General features: G+C 39.6%; 1 protein-coding gene across 3 annotated transcripts in view; it reads left to right on the forward strand.

Moving 5' to 3' along the window:
- The window catches only part of LOC116694135 (guanine nucleotide-binding protein G(o) subunit alpha), a 130,982-nt gene extending 115,929 nt beyond the window's left edge, over positions 1-15,053 (forward strand). The window contains exons 7-8 of one of the 3 annotated variants that reach the window (XM_032523631.1): positions 416-569; positions 12,438-15,053. In XM_032523631.1, the coding sequence (XP_032379522.1) occupies positions 416-569; positions 12,438-12,625 (342 nt within the window). In that variant the 3' untranslated portion in view covers positions 12,626-15,053. Of the gene's footprint in view, positions 1-415; positions 570-2,989; positions 10,026-10,597; positions 10,752-12,437 lie in introns of those variants that run through there. The other 2 variants (XM_032523630.1, XM_032523628.1) reach the window with 2 other exon arrangements.
- Positions 15,054-18,964: the final 3,911 nt, after the last annotated feature.

Here is an 18,964-nt window from a genome sequence, read left to right on the forward strand (position 1 = left end):
ACTGATGTGTTGCTACACACACATACACACACACACACACACACACACACACACACACACACACACACACACAGAACGGGACATGCTGTGTCCGTATTTAAGAGGAACTCGTCAGTACTTCTGTTGTCCTTTTTATTTACTCGGTTCCTCTTTGTGTTTCAGTGGTGTGTGTTGTGTGTGTGTGGTGTGTGTGTGTGTGTGTGTGTGTGTGTGTGTGTGTGTGTGTGTGTGTGTGTGTGTGTGTGTGTGTGTGTGTGTGTGAAGTATGCGTGTTCTCGATTTGACTACTTTTCTGAACAAAATTTTTTTATACTTGTCTGGTTGATTAAGTGTGTGTGTCTGTATTTGTGTACTATGATCATGCAAATGAGTGTGTTTCAAGCCCATTTAACCCTCGCTCATCTCTCATCTACAGAACCGCATGCACGAGTCTCTGAAGCTGTTTGATTCCATCTGTAACAACAAGTGGTTTAACGACACCTCCATCATCCTCTTCCTGAACAAGAAGGACCTCTTTGAAAGCAGGATCATCAAGTCACCACTGTCCGTCTGCTTCCCTGAGTACACTGGTATATATCCACATACCTGGCAGTGATATTTTTTGCTTTAGTACATACTATATACTGTATAATATTATGGACACTAGGAGGCACTGTGGCTGCTGAGGTAGCGCTTCCCCCATCCAGTATTCACAAACATTTAAAGACTAGCTGATTATGGAAATACAGAAAAGTCCTCACTTTAGGACTTCTAAGTTTTTGGTCAAAAAGTCATTGACTAGGTTAATAACAGTAAACCCAACTCTTCAATCTGTGAACATGTCAGTACTGTCCGCTGTGCTTTCACTTGAGTCACTGATTTCAAAAGATTTTCTGACATTGGCGTGTCTTGCACACTGCTCTTGCTGCAACATCCCCACTTATTAAAGAAAACTAACGTTTCTGTCCCTCTGGACCTTTGTCAAGACTCCTGTCAATTGCTGTGTTCATGTTTGGAAATACTTTTGGCAAAGATCCAGTGGGATGATGATGATGCTGCAGCAGGATGGTGACGGGGTGCAGGATTTTCCTTTTTTCCACGTCTGTGATATTTTCCAACGCACCTGCACAGAAGCATTGTTGGATGTGCAAAGGTTTTCTTCAAAAAAGTCTTCAGATGGAAGTGTTTTGATCTGATCTCAGTGGTCTGTGGGTAGAATTACTCCCTACATAGAGTCATACATGCTTCTCTAGCCCTCGCATTCTCCAACACCTTATGTCTTAGTTTTGAATCCCTTTTTAAAGGACAGTTGTAAGTTGTCAGGCCAAAAATGAAATCCTCAATTCTATTAACAAGACTGGGGACAATTTACAGGTTCAATCGATAGTTTTGTGGCTTAGGAGTGCCGGTACCAGTTGCTTCAACTGAGAAGAGCACAGCCATGCACATTAGTAATCACTTTTAGTACGGATAGAGCCAACATGTCAAACTAATGAATCTGTTTGTACTTCTTACAGATGGCAGTTAGGTAGTGTTAGCAACAGGGACCCAAGACAGCTAATGTAGCCAGCTATCATGTACATTCATGTGTAGCTAAAAGTAACGTTTGTGCGCACGTTGTAATGCCTTGGGTTTTTAGCAGTTGACACATGGTGCAGAAACACTAATCTGAAATTAATCAAATCAATTCATATACAGTCCGGTCCTACATTGAAAGAAAAAACATAAACTGACTCTATCAATCACTCTGCACATATTAACTTTACAGCATCTTGGCTCAACCCCAGCCTTGATCTTTGGAACAGTTCTCTGCGTATTTAAATAAAAACGTTTCTTTTCAGCGTTGTGTAAAAAAAAAAAAAAAAAATGCTATGGGGAAAAATAATATGAATTTGGCGGCATCATTATATTAAAAAGTGCTATGGTCTGATGAAAGTTACACTGCATACAAGGTTGTATGAAAAAGGATGAATTGAGAGGAGTACAAAAAGACTGAATAGGAAATAGAAGATTGAAGGCAACAGAAAAACGCATTGAAAAAATCAGGTGTGTTATCAGGAGTGCAAAGGACAGGAGCTTGAGTGTCTTACATACAAGAGAAAAAGAGAGATAAGGCGAGAGAGAGCAAGAGAGTGTGAGAAAATGAGAAAGGAATAGACAAAGCAAGACTATGGGAAAGCAAGAGGGAGGGAGACCAAAACAGCAAGACTGTGGGAACGAGAGAATTAGGATTCCAAACCTGCTTCCTCCCCTCTTCTCTTCATCCTTTTACATGGCCAGTCTTGTTGCCTATTCTGATGAAGTTGCCACTGAAGCAGACAGACACACCACAGTTCTGCCAATGGCAGAGAGCCAAGGAAATGTTAGTAAAACTTTGAGCAGAAATGACTCCAGTCAGTGAGATTAAACTCACTCCATAGGCGTTATAGCAAATTAAAGCTCTTGATTAAATCCACCGCATGCCAAATGCTTGCATTACAAGCAGAACTAACTCTCACAGTTAAGAACGGAGTGGAACTAAAAGGGCATACAGTAGAGTTGGCACTGCTGTAAAAGGAATCAGGATACAGTATGAATAATGGTTCTATCCTTTTGGCTCTAGGACCTCATATCTGTCACAGTCTTGTACTGTTGTGGTATAAAGTCTGTGGTACAATGGCAATATTCAGAAACGGGCAGACTTTGTCAACAAATACCACAACATAACATTTTCCAACACATTTCATTTGTCAGGCAAAAATGATCTTACCTTTATCTATGAAAAAGTTGTTCATGTATCATATTTGTTAAAGCTTGGCTAGCAGTAAGCACTGCCCCTCCGCACACCTCAGCAGAATGTGTGCTGAGCTGGAAAGTCAAAGGTTATGTTTTCATGAAATCTCAGAAAAGTGCTGATATGGGAAATTATATAAAGGTCCAGATGACAACAGCTTTCAAGCCTTCACCTGACTCCCAATATATGTCATATATCTCTCTCTCGTTCTGTCTCTCTGTGTGCCCCTCTCCTTAGGTCCAGACACTTACCTGGAGGGAATAGACTACATTAAGGGTCAGTACGAGAGCAAGAACAAGTCACCCAGCAAAGACGTCTACGCCCATGTGACCTGCGCTACAGACACCAACAACATCCAGTTTGTCTTTGATGCTGTCACCGATGTCATCATAGCAAATAACCTGCGGGGGTGTGGCCTGTACTGATGATTCTCTTAAATGTTAGCCAATGTTTGACCCGTGTTTACCTATATGGTACCAGTTTGTACCACATAGCATATGTGGCCCATATCAGTGAAGTCATCAAATGATAGCCAGGCAAATATGGGGTATGGGCTGTGTTTGTGATGTCATCATTCTGCTTTACCGTTGTCTCTTGGTTCAACTTGACTCTCAACTAATTCATTGATTGTTTGAATGGCTGGTTGGTTGGTTTGTTGAAAGTTGTTTTAATGTGTTTTCCTTTTTTACTTCCTCCTAAAGAACAACCAATGGAAAATTCCAGTGACTTTGTGCTAGGGCTGGGCGAAATTCCCCCGCCCCCACTTAAAATCAATCTGCAGATGACAAAGAAATTGTTCAAAATAAGTTTTAACTAACAACTATTTAAGAAAATAATTAATGTAAGACCTTGTTGCTGCCATGTTGTTGTGTATTTAATGGCAAATGAGCGGGAGGAGGGCTAAGCCCATTCGGCGTAGTTCCGAGCCCAGAGGGGAGCATCAACAGAGGATGAGGAAAAAACGATTTCCATTTAAACAAGTCAACGTTAACTACACATCTGAGTTAATGGCTAAAAACGATTTATCATCCAGCCTTACTTTGGCCATTTAATTGTACCAAAACTCAAAATTTCTTTTGCTGGTGTGCTGCAGAAATCATAGCAGTAGTGCCTTATTCAAAGAACTACACTTGACTAGATTAGAATTTAAATTTGAATTGTCACTCATTTGCCTTAGACCTATGCCTTAGTCACACAAAGGGCTATTGTGAAACTGATAAATAAGGTGTTTAACTAGTCTTTATCAGGGTCAAGTTCAGCTGACTCAGTTTACGTGGGAAAGATGTTTTTCAGACTTTATTATGTGCATGAGATATTAAACTGTTGACAAGTCCCACCTACTAAGAAGACATTCAAAGTAAATGCTAAGTCATCAGCAAAAAAAACGCGTTTGTATATACTTTGTGCAAAATAGCTTACGTGCGCACCTTCTTCATTATTTTGCTTGTGTTGTGTTATTCGTTTTATTTAGTTTTCCTGATGACAGCCCTGCTCGGATGTATGCGCTGCGCTGCGTTGTGTCTGGCTGTTTTGCTGCGCTAAGCTGTTCTCTGTGGAGCTCCAAAAGAATCCGTATTTAATCAGTAGGACATTATGAACTAAATCATCATATGCATGAATACTGAGAAAAAGATGAAGCAATTATTGTGAAATGATTAGATAAAGTCAGATTTAACTCATTATTATATTCCTTTGACAATAGCGTTTTTTTTTATTTTTATTTCATAGCTACAGACAGGGGAAAAGAAACAGTGACACTATCATGAAAAACATGTCAGTGAAATAATAGTATACTTTAAAAAAAAAAGAGAAATAAGAATAATGAAGTAACATTTTATGATAATTTAGGTTTCAATTATTTATTAAATCATTTCAAGCGATAGCATTTTCTGTATTTTATCATGGCCATATGTATTTTGTTTACTCATAATAATATACCTAGTTATGAAATCGTCTTCATTGGTTTGATGTTGCCTTTTCTGTAGTTCTGTATCAACAGCATGATGCCCTGCTTAACATAAATATTGAACTAATAGGGCCTATTAATAACACAGTGTTCGTTCATCTGGTCTTGTCCTCCACTGGCCGAAGAGAAACATACAGAGCCCAAACAGTCTCACGTCAGCGTCAATACAGCAAAGCCTCGCTCTACAAAACCTGTGGACTGCTCCAAATATAAAATACAATGAGGCCAAAGTTAATCCCATTTCTTAAACATGACCGCATTTCTCTTATTTTTTTACTGCGTTTTGAATTGATGGCACTTAAGTTCACTAGTTCAGATTTCCTAATTCATCCAATTTAAAGCTCTTATGTGTAAATGTGTTGCCGTTCTCAAAAGCCCTTCACTACGGGAAACAACAACAAACGTCAAGATAGCAATCTACACGTTGAAAATGGCAAGTTTTGAAAAAACTGCTTGGTTCTTTTGGGGGAATGATGGAAAAGATTTACAAAGAATATGTTTACTGGATATACTGTCTAACTGGGACGTTTTGGGACAGATTGGGAATTGCAGTGGACAAAGTGCACACGGCGATACACTGGTAAGAGCAAATTAGGTCTAACCATGTATCCAGCTGATTTAAATAGCTCACATTACTGTTTTGCGTGAACAGTTCACTTAATTTGGTGGAATGCGGCTTTTTCTTTGCGGGGTGCAAACGTTCCACCAAAACGAGTTCCTTGCCGAGACTATTTTGCAGAGCCACCGTCGCTGCGACCGAAGGCCAAGACGATTGTGATTGGTTTAAAGAAACGCAGACAACCCAGATCTGTTTTTCTCCTATTCCAGAATGTGTGTGTATCTGTAGCCAGACCTTACTCTGCAGCGCTGTGGAGATAGCTCCAGCAATGCGAGACTATAGCCATAATGATTGATTGTGCCAATTTTTACTAGAATTATCACATTTTTTCAAATAGTTGTATCATTAAAATAATTTTAAGATGCTCCAATCAAAAAACATTTAGGCTTTAACAAGAAAAGAAAAAAATAATTTTGAAAACCTAATTAACAAACCTTTTGACTTAAGCATAGACATGTTGGAGTTATGACTTGTTAAAAACTATGCAGCGTCAGTCATGGCGCAATGGTTGCTTATCATTTTTTGAAATACTACTCAGCAAGAGTTCATACAGCAGAACTGAATGTGTGTTTCCATGTTACAAAGGAATAACGTTAATAATAGTAGTGTTTTGGCCTTGAAAAGTGAAGAAATGTTTGTAATTGAATTTGTATATTTCTAACATATGTGTCTTTTGATCAAAGTTAGAAGAGGTTAGCGGTATAATTTCTTGTTTTCCCTTTGCCTTAAATGTATATTTGAATTTAAAGCAAGGAAGTTGCCATTTCTTCAGCAATTCTTTTTCATCCTTGTGGCTGTCACCTCCGGTTGTATTTTTGGATTGATCATTCAGGCTCTCGTGTTGCAGCATTCATAGATCCATTATAAAATCCCTTTAAATGAAGAGCTATAAGAGGTACATGTAGTGCACTGACTCAGACAATTTCCAGACTATGCTTCCAAGGCAGCCTTGATTTTATAGGGCCCTGGAGCCGCATTCATTTTGTAAATCTGCATCGTGTAATATCCCTATCGTCCACCTCTCTGCCTTAATAAGCCAGAAGTGAGCTTTGAAAGATTGTGTGCTGGTGGGTGCATATAGTCCTCTAAAACTAGGATGTCAACCCTGTCACTATTGTTTCAGCCCCGATGTTTTGCTTTCTGCTGAGCAAGTTCCATGTAGTTCAGCTGTAGGGTTGAGGTTTAATGTAGTGCACAGCTTAGTTGAAATGAGAAGTGATGTGTGGGAACAGAATTTAAGCTGTGACATTAAAGAGATGCATATAATACCAGGACAATATCATCAGGTTCTCCCTTTTCTCTTTATAAGCAACAGTTTACAGCAGCATATGGAATATGAACTTTGTTTGTCGGTGGGACTTTGTTGAATTGACCGAGCTGAGTGTGTTTACAGCTTTACCGGTGTGAGTGCTCCAAGGCAAACAGAGGTAGAGAACTTTCTTATTTATTCATGAGCAGGGCATTTGCTTCATTCTAATCTCTCCTCCACACTCAAACGTCTTCACCCCCTGCTTAAAGCTACATGTTTGTTTGTTTTAATGAGGGGATGACATCATTGTCTCTCCCTACTACATCTGTGCCAACTGTTTAGAACTGTCTATGCTACCCCCCAAAAAAGCCCCCATAACTTGTTTGTTCAAGCCGCAATTATTTTGCCATGGTGGCGCCCTCATAGTAAGACAGAACCAAAACAGGTAATCGACAAAGTATAAGAGCGCCATAATCTGCAAGGAGATAGGTCAGGGTAAGGGGATGGGTCAAACAAACACAGGACTTTCACCCAGGAAAACGTGTCTGCGTCACATGGGTAACCAGAAGTAAAGTAAAGTTACAAGTTTTAACCTAAACTACAATCTTTTTCTGAACTTAAAAGTAATTTTGGACCTAAACCAACCAGAAAGTGCAACACATTCATAGAAATTTTAACGTTTGATGCTGTCAACCATTGTGTTTATATATGAGAACGCTGCTGTTGGCAGTATTTTCTGCCACTGCTAGTAGCGCTAATATATGAAACACTCCTATTGGATCGGCCTAAGGCTGTTGATGCTGTGTGTGTGTGTGTGTGTTAGAAAACCCCAATTCACTTTCAGCTGGACATGCCTACATTTGAACTTGCCCTGAGGAGGGCAGTGGCAGCATACTGTTCGAGCCTTGTCTTCTTTCATTACTGTGTTAATCCCAGGCAGTGCACAAACCAGGATGTATCTACTGAATGTTGCTGCTGTACAGATTCTTCAGTGGAATATTAGATGTAACTGTGACTGTAACTGTGTTTTTGCATATTTAAATCACACACAGTGTTCTTTGATAAATACTGTAGTATTGTGTGGTGAACCTTAATTTTATACAATATTAAAATAACCTTGCAGACACCTGAAACATGATGTTTGTGTCAAAGACAAAATATTTGCATGTTTTTACTCCGCCCCAGTGGACTCGCTCACAGTGAGTTTACATTGGAGCAAATAGTTTTTTTCTGTAAAATGTATCCCTTTTAAATGCGTCCATAGCATACCAGTGTACAGGATATTTAGGAAATTGAAAAAAAAGTACCCACTGTGCAATTTAAAGTAACCACAATATAAAAGTGTGAAAGCAGATTGGAGGGGAATATAGGAGAGATGTTTGATCAAGGACTGCACTTCATCCTTGTTAAACTGAACTCTAATTTCATTGATGATTACGGTGGCCCTGAGAGGCCATAACACGTATCAATAAGAAAACACATGCAAATAAACCACAGCATGCACCAATAAGAAAACACAAGCAAAAAACCCACAGTGGAAGTGTTTCCAGGGGACACTTTTAACTGATGCACAAGTGCCTCTACCATTGGCGTTTCAATCTGTGTTATTTTTCAATTTTAACAGTTGGATTGTTTGTTTGAATATCACATATTGTTGCGTGCTGTGGTTTATTTGCTTGTGTTTTTGTATTGCTGCGTGTTGTGGTCAATTTGTGTGTGTTTTCTTAATGTTGCGTCAAAAACTTCCCCTTGGGGGTTATTTTTTCATTGTACTTGGTCGGGACTCTTGGCGTCACTGTAGACACTCTGGGTCCACGTGCATGGTAAAACCACGTAGGGTCAGGCAAAGATCGTGTGGGGGGTGTTAATAAACGTTTTAGTGACACGCAGAACAAGAACAGTTGCTCTCTCCAGGGTGAAAGTTCAACCCATCCTCCACCCTAAACCTACTTCCACAGATTTAAGGTCTTTCATACTACTCGCTACCAATGTCCCTCTTAATCCAGCGCCGCGGCTGATCTCCCGCTACGCCCTGTGCGTCCCATACAGACGCTAAAGGGTGATGTTTGCGTCAGTATCTGACACCCGGAGCCACTGACCAAGCATCAGTATTTGATGAGTTGGTACGGACAAGCTAAATAACTCTGCTCTCTCTTTAGACTGCAGCTTGTTGTTTCCTCTTCGGCACTTTCCCACTACGTCATATGCTGCATTCCAGGCTGAGCGCTGCCCAAGACGGTTGTGTCTGTGTCTCTGGCGCTGTGGCCAGAACACCAGCGCTGACACAGCACTGTGGAGATAGGCCTGGCTGTTGGAGACTAACGCGTGATAGATGGTGATAGACAGATGTTGAAAAGTGCCTAGCTTCTTTTCAAACAGTTTCCCTCTCTCTCTCTCTCTTCTCTTCTCTCTCTCTCTCTCTCTCTCTCTCTCTCTCTCTCTCTCTCTCTCTCTCTCTCTCTCTCTCGCTCTCTCTCTCTATTAGCTCTAAAGCTATTAACGGTTTATAAGGTGAAGACAGGATTGACACTTCCCTCAGAGAGGAACTATTAGCGGATCACTCTGTGTGTGTGTGTGTGTGTGTGTGTGTGTGGTGTGTGTGTGTGTGTGTGTGCGGGCATGTACATGTGTGGGTTGTGCTATGTTTTTTTTGGTTGTGCTATCTGTCCGTACTACAATCAGTAAGAAATAACGTCAGCGGCCGATGCCGAGGGGATAGTGGCTAATGTAGTTTATGTCCTGCTTCAGTCCCAGAGAAAAAATAATTGGCTCCCATAGGCTGCAGTGAAGAAGGTATTTGTCGGTAATTGTGGGTAATTGTGGAGTGGTCTGAGGTGAATAATACAATCAGTGGTTCATTCAGGTAATAAAGGTCCTGATGCATCTGGGCAGCAGGTGGTGGCACAAAAGAAATCTTAGCGCCATTCAACGCTTTGGAAACATAAACAATTTCTGAAATCCCACAATGGCAGCCAATCATTTTAACCGAATTTAGATCCCATGTGAGATGTAAATGAGCTCCTTTGGTGTCTACTTGCTTTATTTATCCTTCTAATTTAAAAGTAGAGACGTCTGTATGTGCTTTGGGTCATCTTAAAATATGTTCAGTTCCCACTCAATAAAATGAGCACTTAAGCCTCTTCAGAGCCAGGACTTAGAGAGGATTCAGACAGCCGCAGGGCATATGACTGTAATGAACTTGTGTAGAATTAAGAAGTCAGTGTATGAGCTGGTAAAAGTCCTTGTGCTCATTATGCGCTCAAACACCTGTTGTTGTTGTGTGTGTGCATGCGTGCGTGCGTGCGTGCTTGCTTGCATGTGGTTTTTTACTGAGCACTGTAAAATATATCTGCTGTATCTCCCCTACTGCTGTGATAATTTATTAAAGGTTGTATTTATACATTAAAGAAATGACAATAAAGCACCACATGAGTACCTTTATATGTGTGTGTATTTTCTGGACCTAGTTTTGTTGTGTCTGTCCTGTATGTGTGTATTTGCAGAATATTTAAATGGAAATACTGAGGATCTCTCACTTCTCACTTCCTGTGTTTTCCTAAACTGCAATTGTAAATGTTGTAATGTTGTGTGTGTGTGTGTGTGTGTGTGTGTGTGTGTGTGTGTGTGTGTGTGTCGACATCTGCATCTCCCCTCTTTCTTTTACTAAAGTTATAATTGAAAAAAGAGGGGGGGGGGCGTTATTATTTTTCTGTCTGTGTGTAAAAGTGAGCAGGTAATATATGATATTCTTTCATCAGATACATGGTAACTTTCACTTTTTCCTTCTTTCCTATTCTGTCTTTATCGTCATCCATCCATTTTTACCCACTGTCTTTTCCCACTTTGTCTACTCTTTCATCTTTCTTCTCCTCTTATTTGTCCTCTTTGTTTAATCCTCTTATCTTTCGTTTACCTGTTCCTTTAATCTCTGATCACATTCTTCTTTTATTTTAATTTCCATCTTTGCCATCCATTTCTTTCGTCCCCCACTTTTTCTTGTCTCATCCGCAGAATCGCATGCACGAGTCTCTGATGCTGTTCGACTCGATCTGCAACAACAAGTTCTTCATCGACACCTCCATCATCCTCTTCCTCAACAAGAAGGATCTGTTTGCAGAGAAGATTAAGAAGTCGGCACTGAGCATCTGCTTCCCCGAATACACAGGTAGAAATAAAAGAAAAGAATCGTCAGTTTTCCTGAGTGCAGAGCTGAGCCGCTCTGATAACAATTATCTAGCAACGGAACAAAATTGATTTCCTAGAGAACACAAAAAGGTGCAAACCAGTGAAGCCCGACACACCATTGACATGATTGACTGATCAATTTGTGCAGGTCTAAAATGAGAAAACACAGCTGTACTATTTTAGCTTCGCCCACATTAGTGAGGAAAGAGGTTCACAGGGCTGTTCCTCTTCAGACTCCCGCAACACTCTCACCACTATTACATAAAAGTCTTGAAAAATGTCTCTTTAGGAATAGTTTGACAGTTTGGAAAGTACGCATCTTCACTTTACTGTTTGATTAGAAGATGGATACCACTCTAATGCCTGTACGTTACATACGGTATGGAGCTGGAGCCAGCAGCCGGTTAGCCTAGCTTAGCATAAAGTCTGGAAGCATGAGGAAACAGCTAGCCTGGCTCTGTCCAAAGGTTACAAAATATGCCTACCAGCATCTAAAGTTCACTCATTAACCTGCTTTCTTGTGCTTGTCTTGGTTGGTAGTACCTCAGTCAGGGGGGAGTTGGGTTTGGAACCGGAGGGGCTGAGTCTGGACTGGTAACTGAAGAGGTGCCTTTAAGCAAGGCACCTCTCCAGTTACCCACAAACGCTTGGGGCGCCTGTCCAGTAGTCGCAACCCCCTTACTCCATCTCCATCATCCCTTTGTTTTGAACGTGTGTGTGTCTTTCAGGCCTGTGTGTAGTGTGTTCTAACAGAGTTCATAAATTGTAATTAGTGTATCAATCAATAATATGAATACACTCCAAGTTACCCATGTGTCGCAGAACGTGACCTAGTTCCGTGAAGTTATAGAAAAACTTGGCTACTACATTTTTCATTTTAAAACAAGACCCGTTTTCCCGGGGATTACACTTTGTGTCTCATTAAATCAGTTTTACACACAGTCCTGTGCAGCTTCTATCTGTGGACATGTTATGCTGTTTGAATGCACAAAAACCAGCGTAATGCGTTGTTGTTGCTTGAATCATTCAAATATTTAATTGCGATTAATTGCATTAATGTCACAGTTAACTTGCAATTAATCGCACATTTTTATCTATTCTAAATGTCCCTTTATTTTTTCTCATTTTAATGCTCTTATCAACATGGAAATGTGAATCGGTTTATTGAAAAAAAAAAATTGGCTTATAGCCTACTGTAGTGTTTAATTTCACATGTAACATTCACTTTGGTCTTGTCAATGGAACATTTGAACTTTTAAAAAGCATCCACTTCGGCGTCTCACGCTCGCCATCCACTCAAAATGTAACGTTACTACTCTTTCGGCGGCTCGAAAGCCCAAACAAGTGTGTGCGGCGTGTTTTGTTTCCGGTCTAGCTAGTTCCGGTGTGGTGTTGTAGTTTTTCTATCGTTACTAGTTGTTGCAACAGCATGTGGAAAAAAACTACAAAGTTTTACAAAAATTGACGCCGTTAATAACGCGTTTAACTGACAGCACTTGTTGGTATCAACTGCTAACAATGGCTAACCTGGCTAGGGCTAAACCACCTCGTCATTCAGAGGTCCGGCTTCCCAAAAAATACCAATGGAGTGTCAGATTAACAGTGCCATTGTTGGAGAAGTGTATCATTTCACGATTTTCTCCGTCTCTCTCTCTTCTCTGTACAGGACCCAATACTTACGACGACGCGGCAGCGTACATCCAAGCACAGTTTGAGAGCAAGAACCGCTCTCCAAATAAGGAAATCTACTGTCACTTGACCTGCGCCACGGATACAGGAAACATCCAGGTCGTGTTTGACGCCGTGACCGACATCATCATCGCCAACAACCTCCGAGGGTGCGGCTTGTACTGAGCACGCCCACGCACCCCCGTAACGTCCTCCCCCTATGTCCCCTTTTCTCTCTCACCCCTCCTCCTTTCCTCTCCCCCCACCTCGTTCCTCTTCCTTTGACACTGCTGTGGAAATGATGATGGTGATGATGACGATTTTGCTGATTATTTAAAGAAAAAAGAAAGAAAAATGCAACTAGGTACATATTATTAACAAGGATAATAAAAAAAAAATAGGCATACATATATATGTGTATATATACATATATATATACAGATATATGTATATATATATATATAATGTTAAAGTTCTTTTCTTGCTCTGACTTTGACTTTGCTGATGTTCCTGGCCCGCTGCCAAGCAAACACATTTGTTTTAGTAGAAAATACAAACCCTGCCGCCTTGAAAACTTCTTGAACAAAGTCAGTGAAAGCCTCCGTTCCCCGTCCCTTCTCTTTTTCTTTTTCAGCTGTGTCTTATGTCGTTAACAAAAACAAAACCTGTACTTTGTTTTAATTTTCTTTTTTTTATTATTATTATTCCTATGAACATGACTTCTGTTTTATTTTTGTTGATCGTGTGTATATTTATTACATGAGTATCTGTCTGTACACTGATTTTTATTCACATTTTGCCTCACCTTGACACCTTTTATTTGTGTATTTTTTTTTTTTTTTTTTTTTTTTGCCGTATTAGTGATTATGTAATAACAATCGTTTGTGGAAATATGTGAAAATGTCAAAAGCACTAGAAAACACCGGACAGGTCGGCGAAAACCTTAAAAAGAAAACCTCTCGAGACCTGCTGAAACCGACGAACACTGATTTTAACATTAGTCTTTTGTTTACATTAGCCAAGACATTTAAAGTTGTCTGTTCTCAATTATCTTTTTTGTTTTTGTTTTTAAGCAAGTACCATTTTACTTCCCCGCAATCTTTTTTTTTTTTAAGCGACATGAAGTGAGGCTTCCTGTTTCCTAATCTTGGCCTTAGGCCATTCGCCAACAGCCGGTCGTGGCCGAGCCTGAGAGCCAATAGGAAATGGGCTAAATGTCGGCTCAGTGCCATGGAACAGAGGTACTGTACTGTAGATAGCTACGCTTTTAGAAGCAAGTCCACAATGTTCTAACTCTACCTTCCTCACTGTTATAACCTCTAGACCTACTAACATTCTCCATGTAGGGGAACTCACTCCTGGGTTGATAATGGTTGATTAATTTATTAATTTATTTATTGATTGATCGCCTGTACTATACATAATGTACCCTTTTCTCTCTCTCTCTCTTCATTGACACACCACAACCTTTAGTTCTCTCACCTCCATCCATCTCTCTTTCTTTTTGCATGGAGCCCTTCCGTCCTGATTTCGGGGTCAAAGGGCCCCTGCTTTCTTTCCAACCCTTCTCTCCCCCCCCTCCCTCTCTCTTCCCTCCCTCCCTCCCTCCTAAACCCCTGACACAGATAGCATGAGGTACTCAAGCCTTTGTATAAAGAGATAATTCATAAAACTTTAAAAAAAAAAAAAGAAGGTGTTTCACATAGATACTATTGAGATAATAATAAAGAAATAAAAATCATTTCAATAAAAACAGCAAAAGATAAATAAAAATGATGGGGGGAAAACGTAAAAAGAAAAAAAAAAAAAAAAAACGAGCCAAGAAGAGAGATGGTCCTGAATTGGACGGGGCGGGGACAAATGAAAGAAAACAAAATGTGATAATCAAAGTTTCAAAGGGTTGAAATGTCATGTGGGATGCTTGGAAGGAGAAGTATAGATTTAGGGATTCTCGTAGTAACACTGACGTCAAAACAGGACAACATCTCTACACATATTATTATTATTATTATTATTATTATTATTATTATTATTATAAGAACCAATGGACGCGGGCATTACAACGCCAACAACAGCAACGATCATTGTGATCATGTAATATTCTTAAAAGATAATCTCTCTTGTGCTTTGTAGCTACGAAACATTTTTTTCTCTATATCTCCCCTTTTTTTAAATAAAGATGCTTTGCAAAGGGTTCCAGTTTGACAGCGAGCTTGTTTGGAACCGTGACGATCTCCGACTGACCCCCGCGTCGTTGTAATGCTCTGAAACTGTGCGCCAATCCCCCCACTCCCCCCCCCCCCCCTGTCCTTTTTACCGTTTTGCCTGTTTCCCTGCATCGGAACCGTGTCCTCACTTTAGCCTGACTCAGAACGATTCAATATAATATTATAACAATATCTATTTTTTATTATTTCAGGAAGAAAAAAAAAACGAACCACTTTTTTTGGGGAGAGCACGTTTCTAGCTGTGTCCGCTAGTTAGGGACACCGCATGTTCACACATCAACGCTGTACAAAGTCATGCTCCTTTCTTCTTCTGTCTCTTTTCAGTTTGACACACGTTCCAGGTCTACAATGAAAAGCACAGTTCTCACATCTCACACACACACACACATACACACACAAAAACACACACAATAAGTAGATTTGGAAATTTGTTATCTGTCCCTACCTAATCTATGTTAGCCCTCATCCATCTATCTATATTGGCCTCTCTTTCTTGCCTTCTTGATTTCTAGTTTTAAAAAGAGAAAACAACTGTGTATAAATGACACAATATACCTGTTTCTTTGGCATTTTGTTCCTGTTACCTTCATTGTTTTTCTTTTCCTCTTTGTTCTGTTCTTGACCCAGTGAATTCTTTTACTGTGCAGCTTTTTCTTTCTCTCTCTCTTTCTCTCCCCCCTGCCCCCCCTCTCTACTCCTCTTTAGTGAATGGGTGTTATTTCATGTGGGATGTCCGTGCTGGAAAAACCAATCGAATGTAGTGTTTACATTAAAAAGCCACTGTTTTCATGACTACAAAAAAAACCTCTTCTCGGCTCTGAGTCATTCCCTTTCAACGTGTCTGTGTTTTTACCTTTGAGGAAACACGTTCATTTCACCATGCAAAATAGACCATACCTACATGCATATGTAGAGCAGTTCAGAGCAGATATTTGTGAAATCTTCGGACTTAAAGTAAAGTGTGTCTTGAGATATATGACCAGAAATTATTTTTCCTTTTCTGTTGACCGCAATGCTGTTGTACTTTAGTTTTTCTATTGTCTCGAAATTGGCCATTGGAACCGACAAATACTCTAGTATTTGTCTACTCTAATACTCCCCCCCCCCCTCTAAACAAAACCATAGATGAAGCCGCGCTTGTTCAGAAAACAGTTATTGGTGTAATTCAAAATCCATTGACATTGGTTGCCCGGTATATGCCTCAGTCATCAGGCATCACTCCTTTTCATTTTAACCACAGACACTATGTCAGTGAGCACTTTGTTCTATGGACTCTTAATGACAATACGTCCAAGAATGGGTATCTTAATTCAATTATATTCTATTAGATCATTTTAATATCAATTAGATGTCACTGCAGTCACAGAGGGGGACCACAGTAATCCAGTATAGTTGCCCGGACGACAAGCCCATTGTTACTGGACATCTCAGCCATCTCAGTTCCCATTCATCCTGAATGGGAACTGGACTTTTTTCTTCACAGTGATGAATTACTTTTATATTTTTAATACCTATATTAAAAGTCACCGTCACAGTTTTTCATACCATCTGCAATATAGTGATCCTAAATAAGCCCAGGAGGCTTGACTAATCTTCAGCCTATGTGACTGCATGTTAAATTGGCCGTCATTCTCATCGTAACATTTTACTCACCAGCCATTTCTATGGCTGATTGATTGGAGAGGCTGCAACAACACTAGAAGCAGCTTTTCAATCAATTATCCGCGCTCACGTGCAACTAGGCAGATGTGTACCCGTGCTGGAGGCGTTTGTTGGCCCACCTCTTTGGTTCAGACTGAAAGAGCCGTTGGATGGATTGCCGATACATTTGGTCGAGACGCTCATAGTCCCCAAACAATGTATCCTAATGACTTTGGTGAACCCCAAACTTTTTCACCATAAGGTTGACATTTTGGGCTTTGAGTTAAATTGTTCTAATGTTCTTCACAAGATGAACTTTAATAACCTTGGTGATTCCTTTTACTTCATTCAGTAACATCATCAGGTCAAAGTTTTAATTGTCCAACACTTTATAAACATGGTTCATGTATTAGGGCACAGTCACACAAGCTCAAAATGTACATCGTGGATTATCCTCCTCTGGTCTACGTGCATTCCATATGTTGTAATAGGGGAATAAAACTTTCCTTTCTGGTTGCAAAGCAAATTCAAGTGCAGTTCAATTTTTGGTGAACTTTGCATTCGTGCATGTGTGATGGTGCCTTTAAGAGAGCTGGATACAACGCGGCCACCCAGCCTTGCTGCCAAATAGTCCCGGTGGCCATTGGCCACAGTATAGAGTGTATTTAGCATTTTCCCATTGAGATATTTTAAAAGAGAAATCTGTAAAATTGTCGACTGGACTCCTTTATATTTTCAAAACATTTCTAGAGCCTAGCAAAGCAATTTTTATTTCCGTGACGTCATTCCAATGTGAAGGCCGACCAGAAACACGTGGGTGGGTCCGGCGAGGGAAACACTAATGTGCATACGTGCAGAGGCAAACCCAGGAGCTAGTAAACATTTTTGGCTTATGCAAGCAATACAAGCAATTTTTATTCAAGTGAGTATCAAGTTCTTATACAAGGAATATATCCATGCCAAATACATGCAAAACTAATGTCATTCCCATTAGCGTCAGCTGTACTTTGTGTGTAATGCTAATGATAAAATGTTAGAATGCTTTCCTACTTGTTATTATTACCTATTGTTAGTATTGCTAAGGGTCTTCCGAATTCCTATTTGTGTTAGCCTTATTGCGCTGTTTTGGTGTGTGTGTGTGTGTGTGTGTGTGTGTGTGTGTGTGTGTTTAGGGCGTGGTGCAGCAGTGTGAGTGTGGCGTTGTCTGGCCATGTAACAATGTATCATGAAATAACAACTCATTAGGTAATAACAACACACTATGTAATACATTTCTCTGCATTTTGTGATCAACTATTACATAATGGGGCAGTTCTTACAAAATGCAGGGATTGCACTTTTTTTTTAATTAAATGCTTTAAAACATTACTTTATTCATTTATTCATTTTTACTGAACAATTGAACACATCACAATGTAACTCAGTAGGCTCCAACCTACATTCCAAACGAAGAAACAAACAAAATCACTGCATGTCATTTTCTTTTTAAGTATTTGAAGCTTCTTAATATGAAGATTCTTATATTTAAAAGGCTATACAAAATGAAGCAGCAGTTGCCATTTTGTGAACCAACTCGTTTCTTTTCTTTCTAATGATTTCCTTCTCAGATTCTCAGGTCACGTGACAAAGTGTCAAAAACGCAACAAAAACTCAAACAAGTATGAGTGCATCTAAATACCTTTTTTGACAGGTTCTTTATTTGATAAATTAAGCCCACATAATTTACAAGTTCTGTCATTACTTTTCTTTATGCTAGAGCTCATCAACTTAACATGTCAAAGTAATAAATACGTAAAAAGACATCAATTTTGATTGGTTATTACACCCAGCCTTTTGCAAGAATCACATTTATCAACAACAAAATATTGCGTTCAGGGGTTTTAATACAAAATGTTGCAGATTATTACATAATGTGGGTGTTATCATATAATGAAGTGACAATGTATTACATTTTGACATTTTATTACATATTGTGTTGTTGTGATGTAATTAATTACAAGGTTACAGGGCATTCTGGTAGCACCCAGATAATGTCCAGCCCCTGAGGCTTGTGTTCGTTGGCATTTTCTTCACTTTAGCATCCCGGGTACTGTTGGCATCTTGTTTCTATTCATCATTGCTATATATATATATATATATATATATATATATATATATATGCTCTGTTGTTTGTAAATTTGGGGTGCTGTCAGTAGAGAGAAAACGAAACCAATCGGTGCTGCCTACACCGTGTTATCCTCCTGCTAGAGGTAGCACCCAACAGGCCTAAACAGGGCAAGTTGTAGATGGGTTTTTAGCTTCCAAACATGCCTACCCATGTGCAGTGGTTCCTTCTGAGGGAACACAGTGACTCTGACTGCCGTAGGTATGACAGAAAGGCATAAACGTTGTGTTAATCCATCAATCCTCTGTTTATTTCCTGTTTTCCGGTGAAGTCTACACAAGTTGATTTTTGAAGTCATGAAATCCAATATTTCAAAATGTATTTTTTTCAAGAAAAAAAAACGTTTTACCGTTGTTATGTCCTTAATAATGACTATGCAGTCATGTTCATACCATGTATGGATTATGTATGAATTTTTTTTTTTGTGAACAATTTTTTCTCTTTTTTTTATTTTCCAATCATCAATCAGTCATATATCCATCCGACTGCACC

Source organism: Etheostoma spectabile, chromosome 8 (assembly GCF_008692095.1).
Source record: "Etheostoma spectabile isolate EspeVRDwgs_2016 chromosome 8, UIUC_Espe_1.0, whole genome shotgun sequence".
Classification (NCBI taxonomy): Eukaryota; Metazoa; Chordata; class Actinopteri; order Perciformes; family Percidae; genus Etheostoma; species Etheostoma spectabile.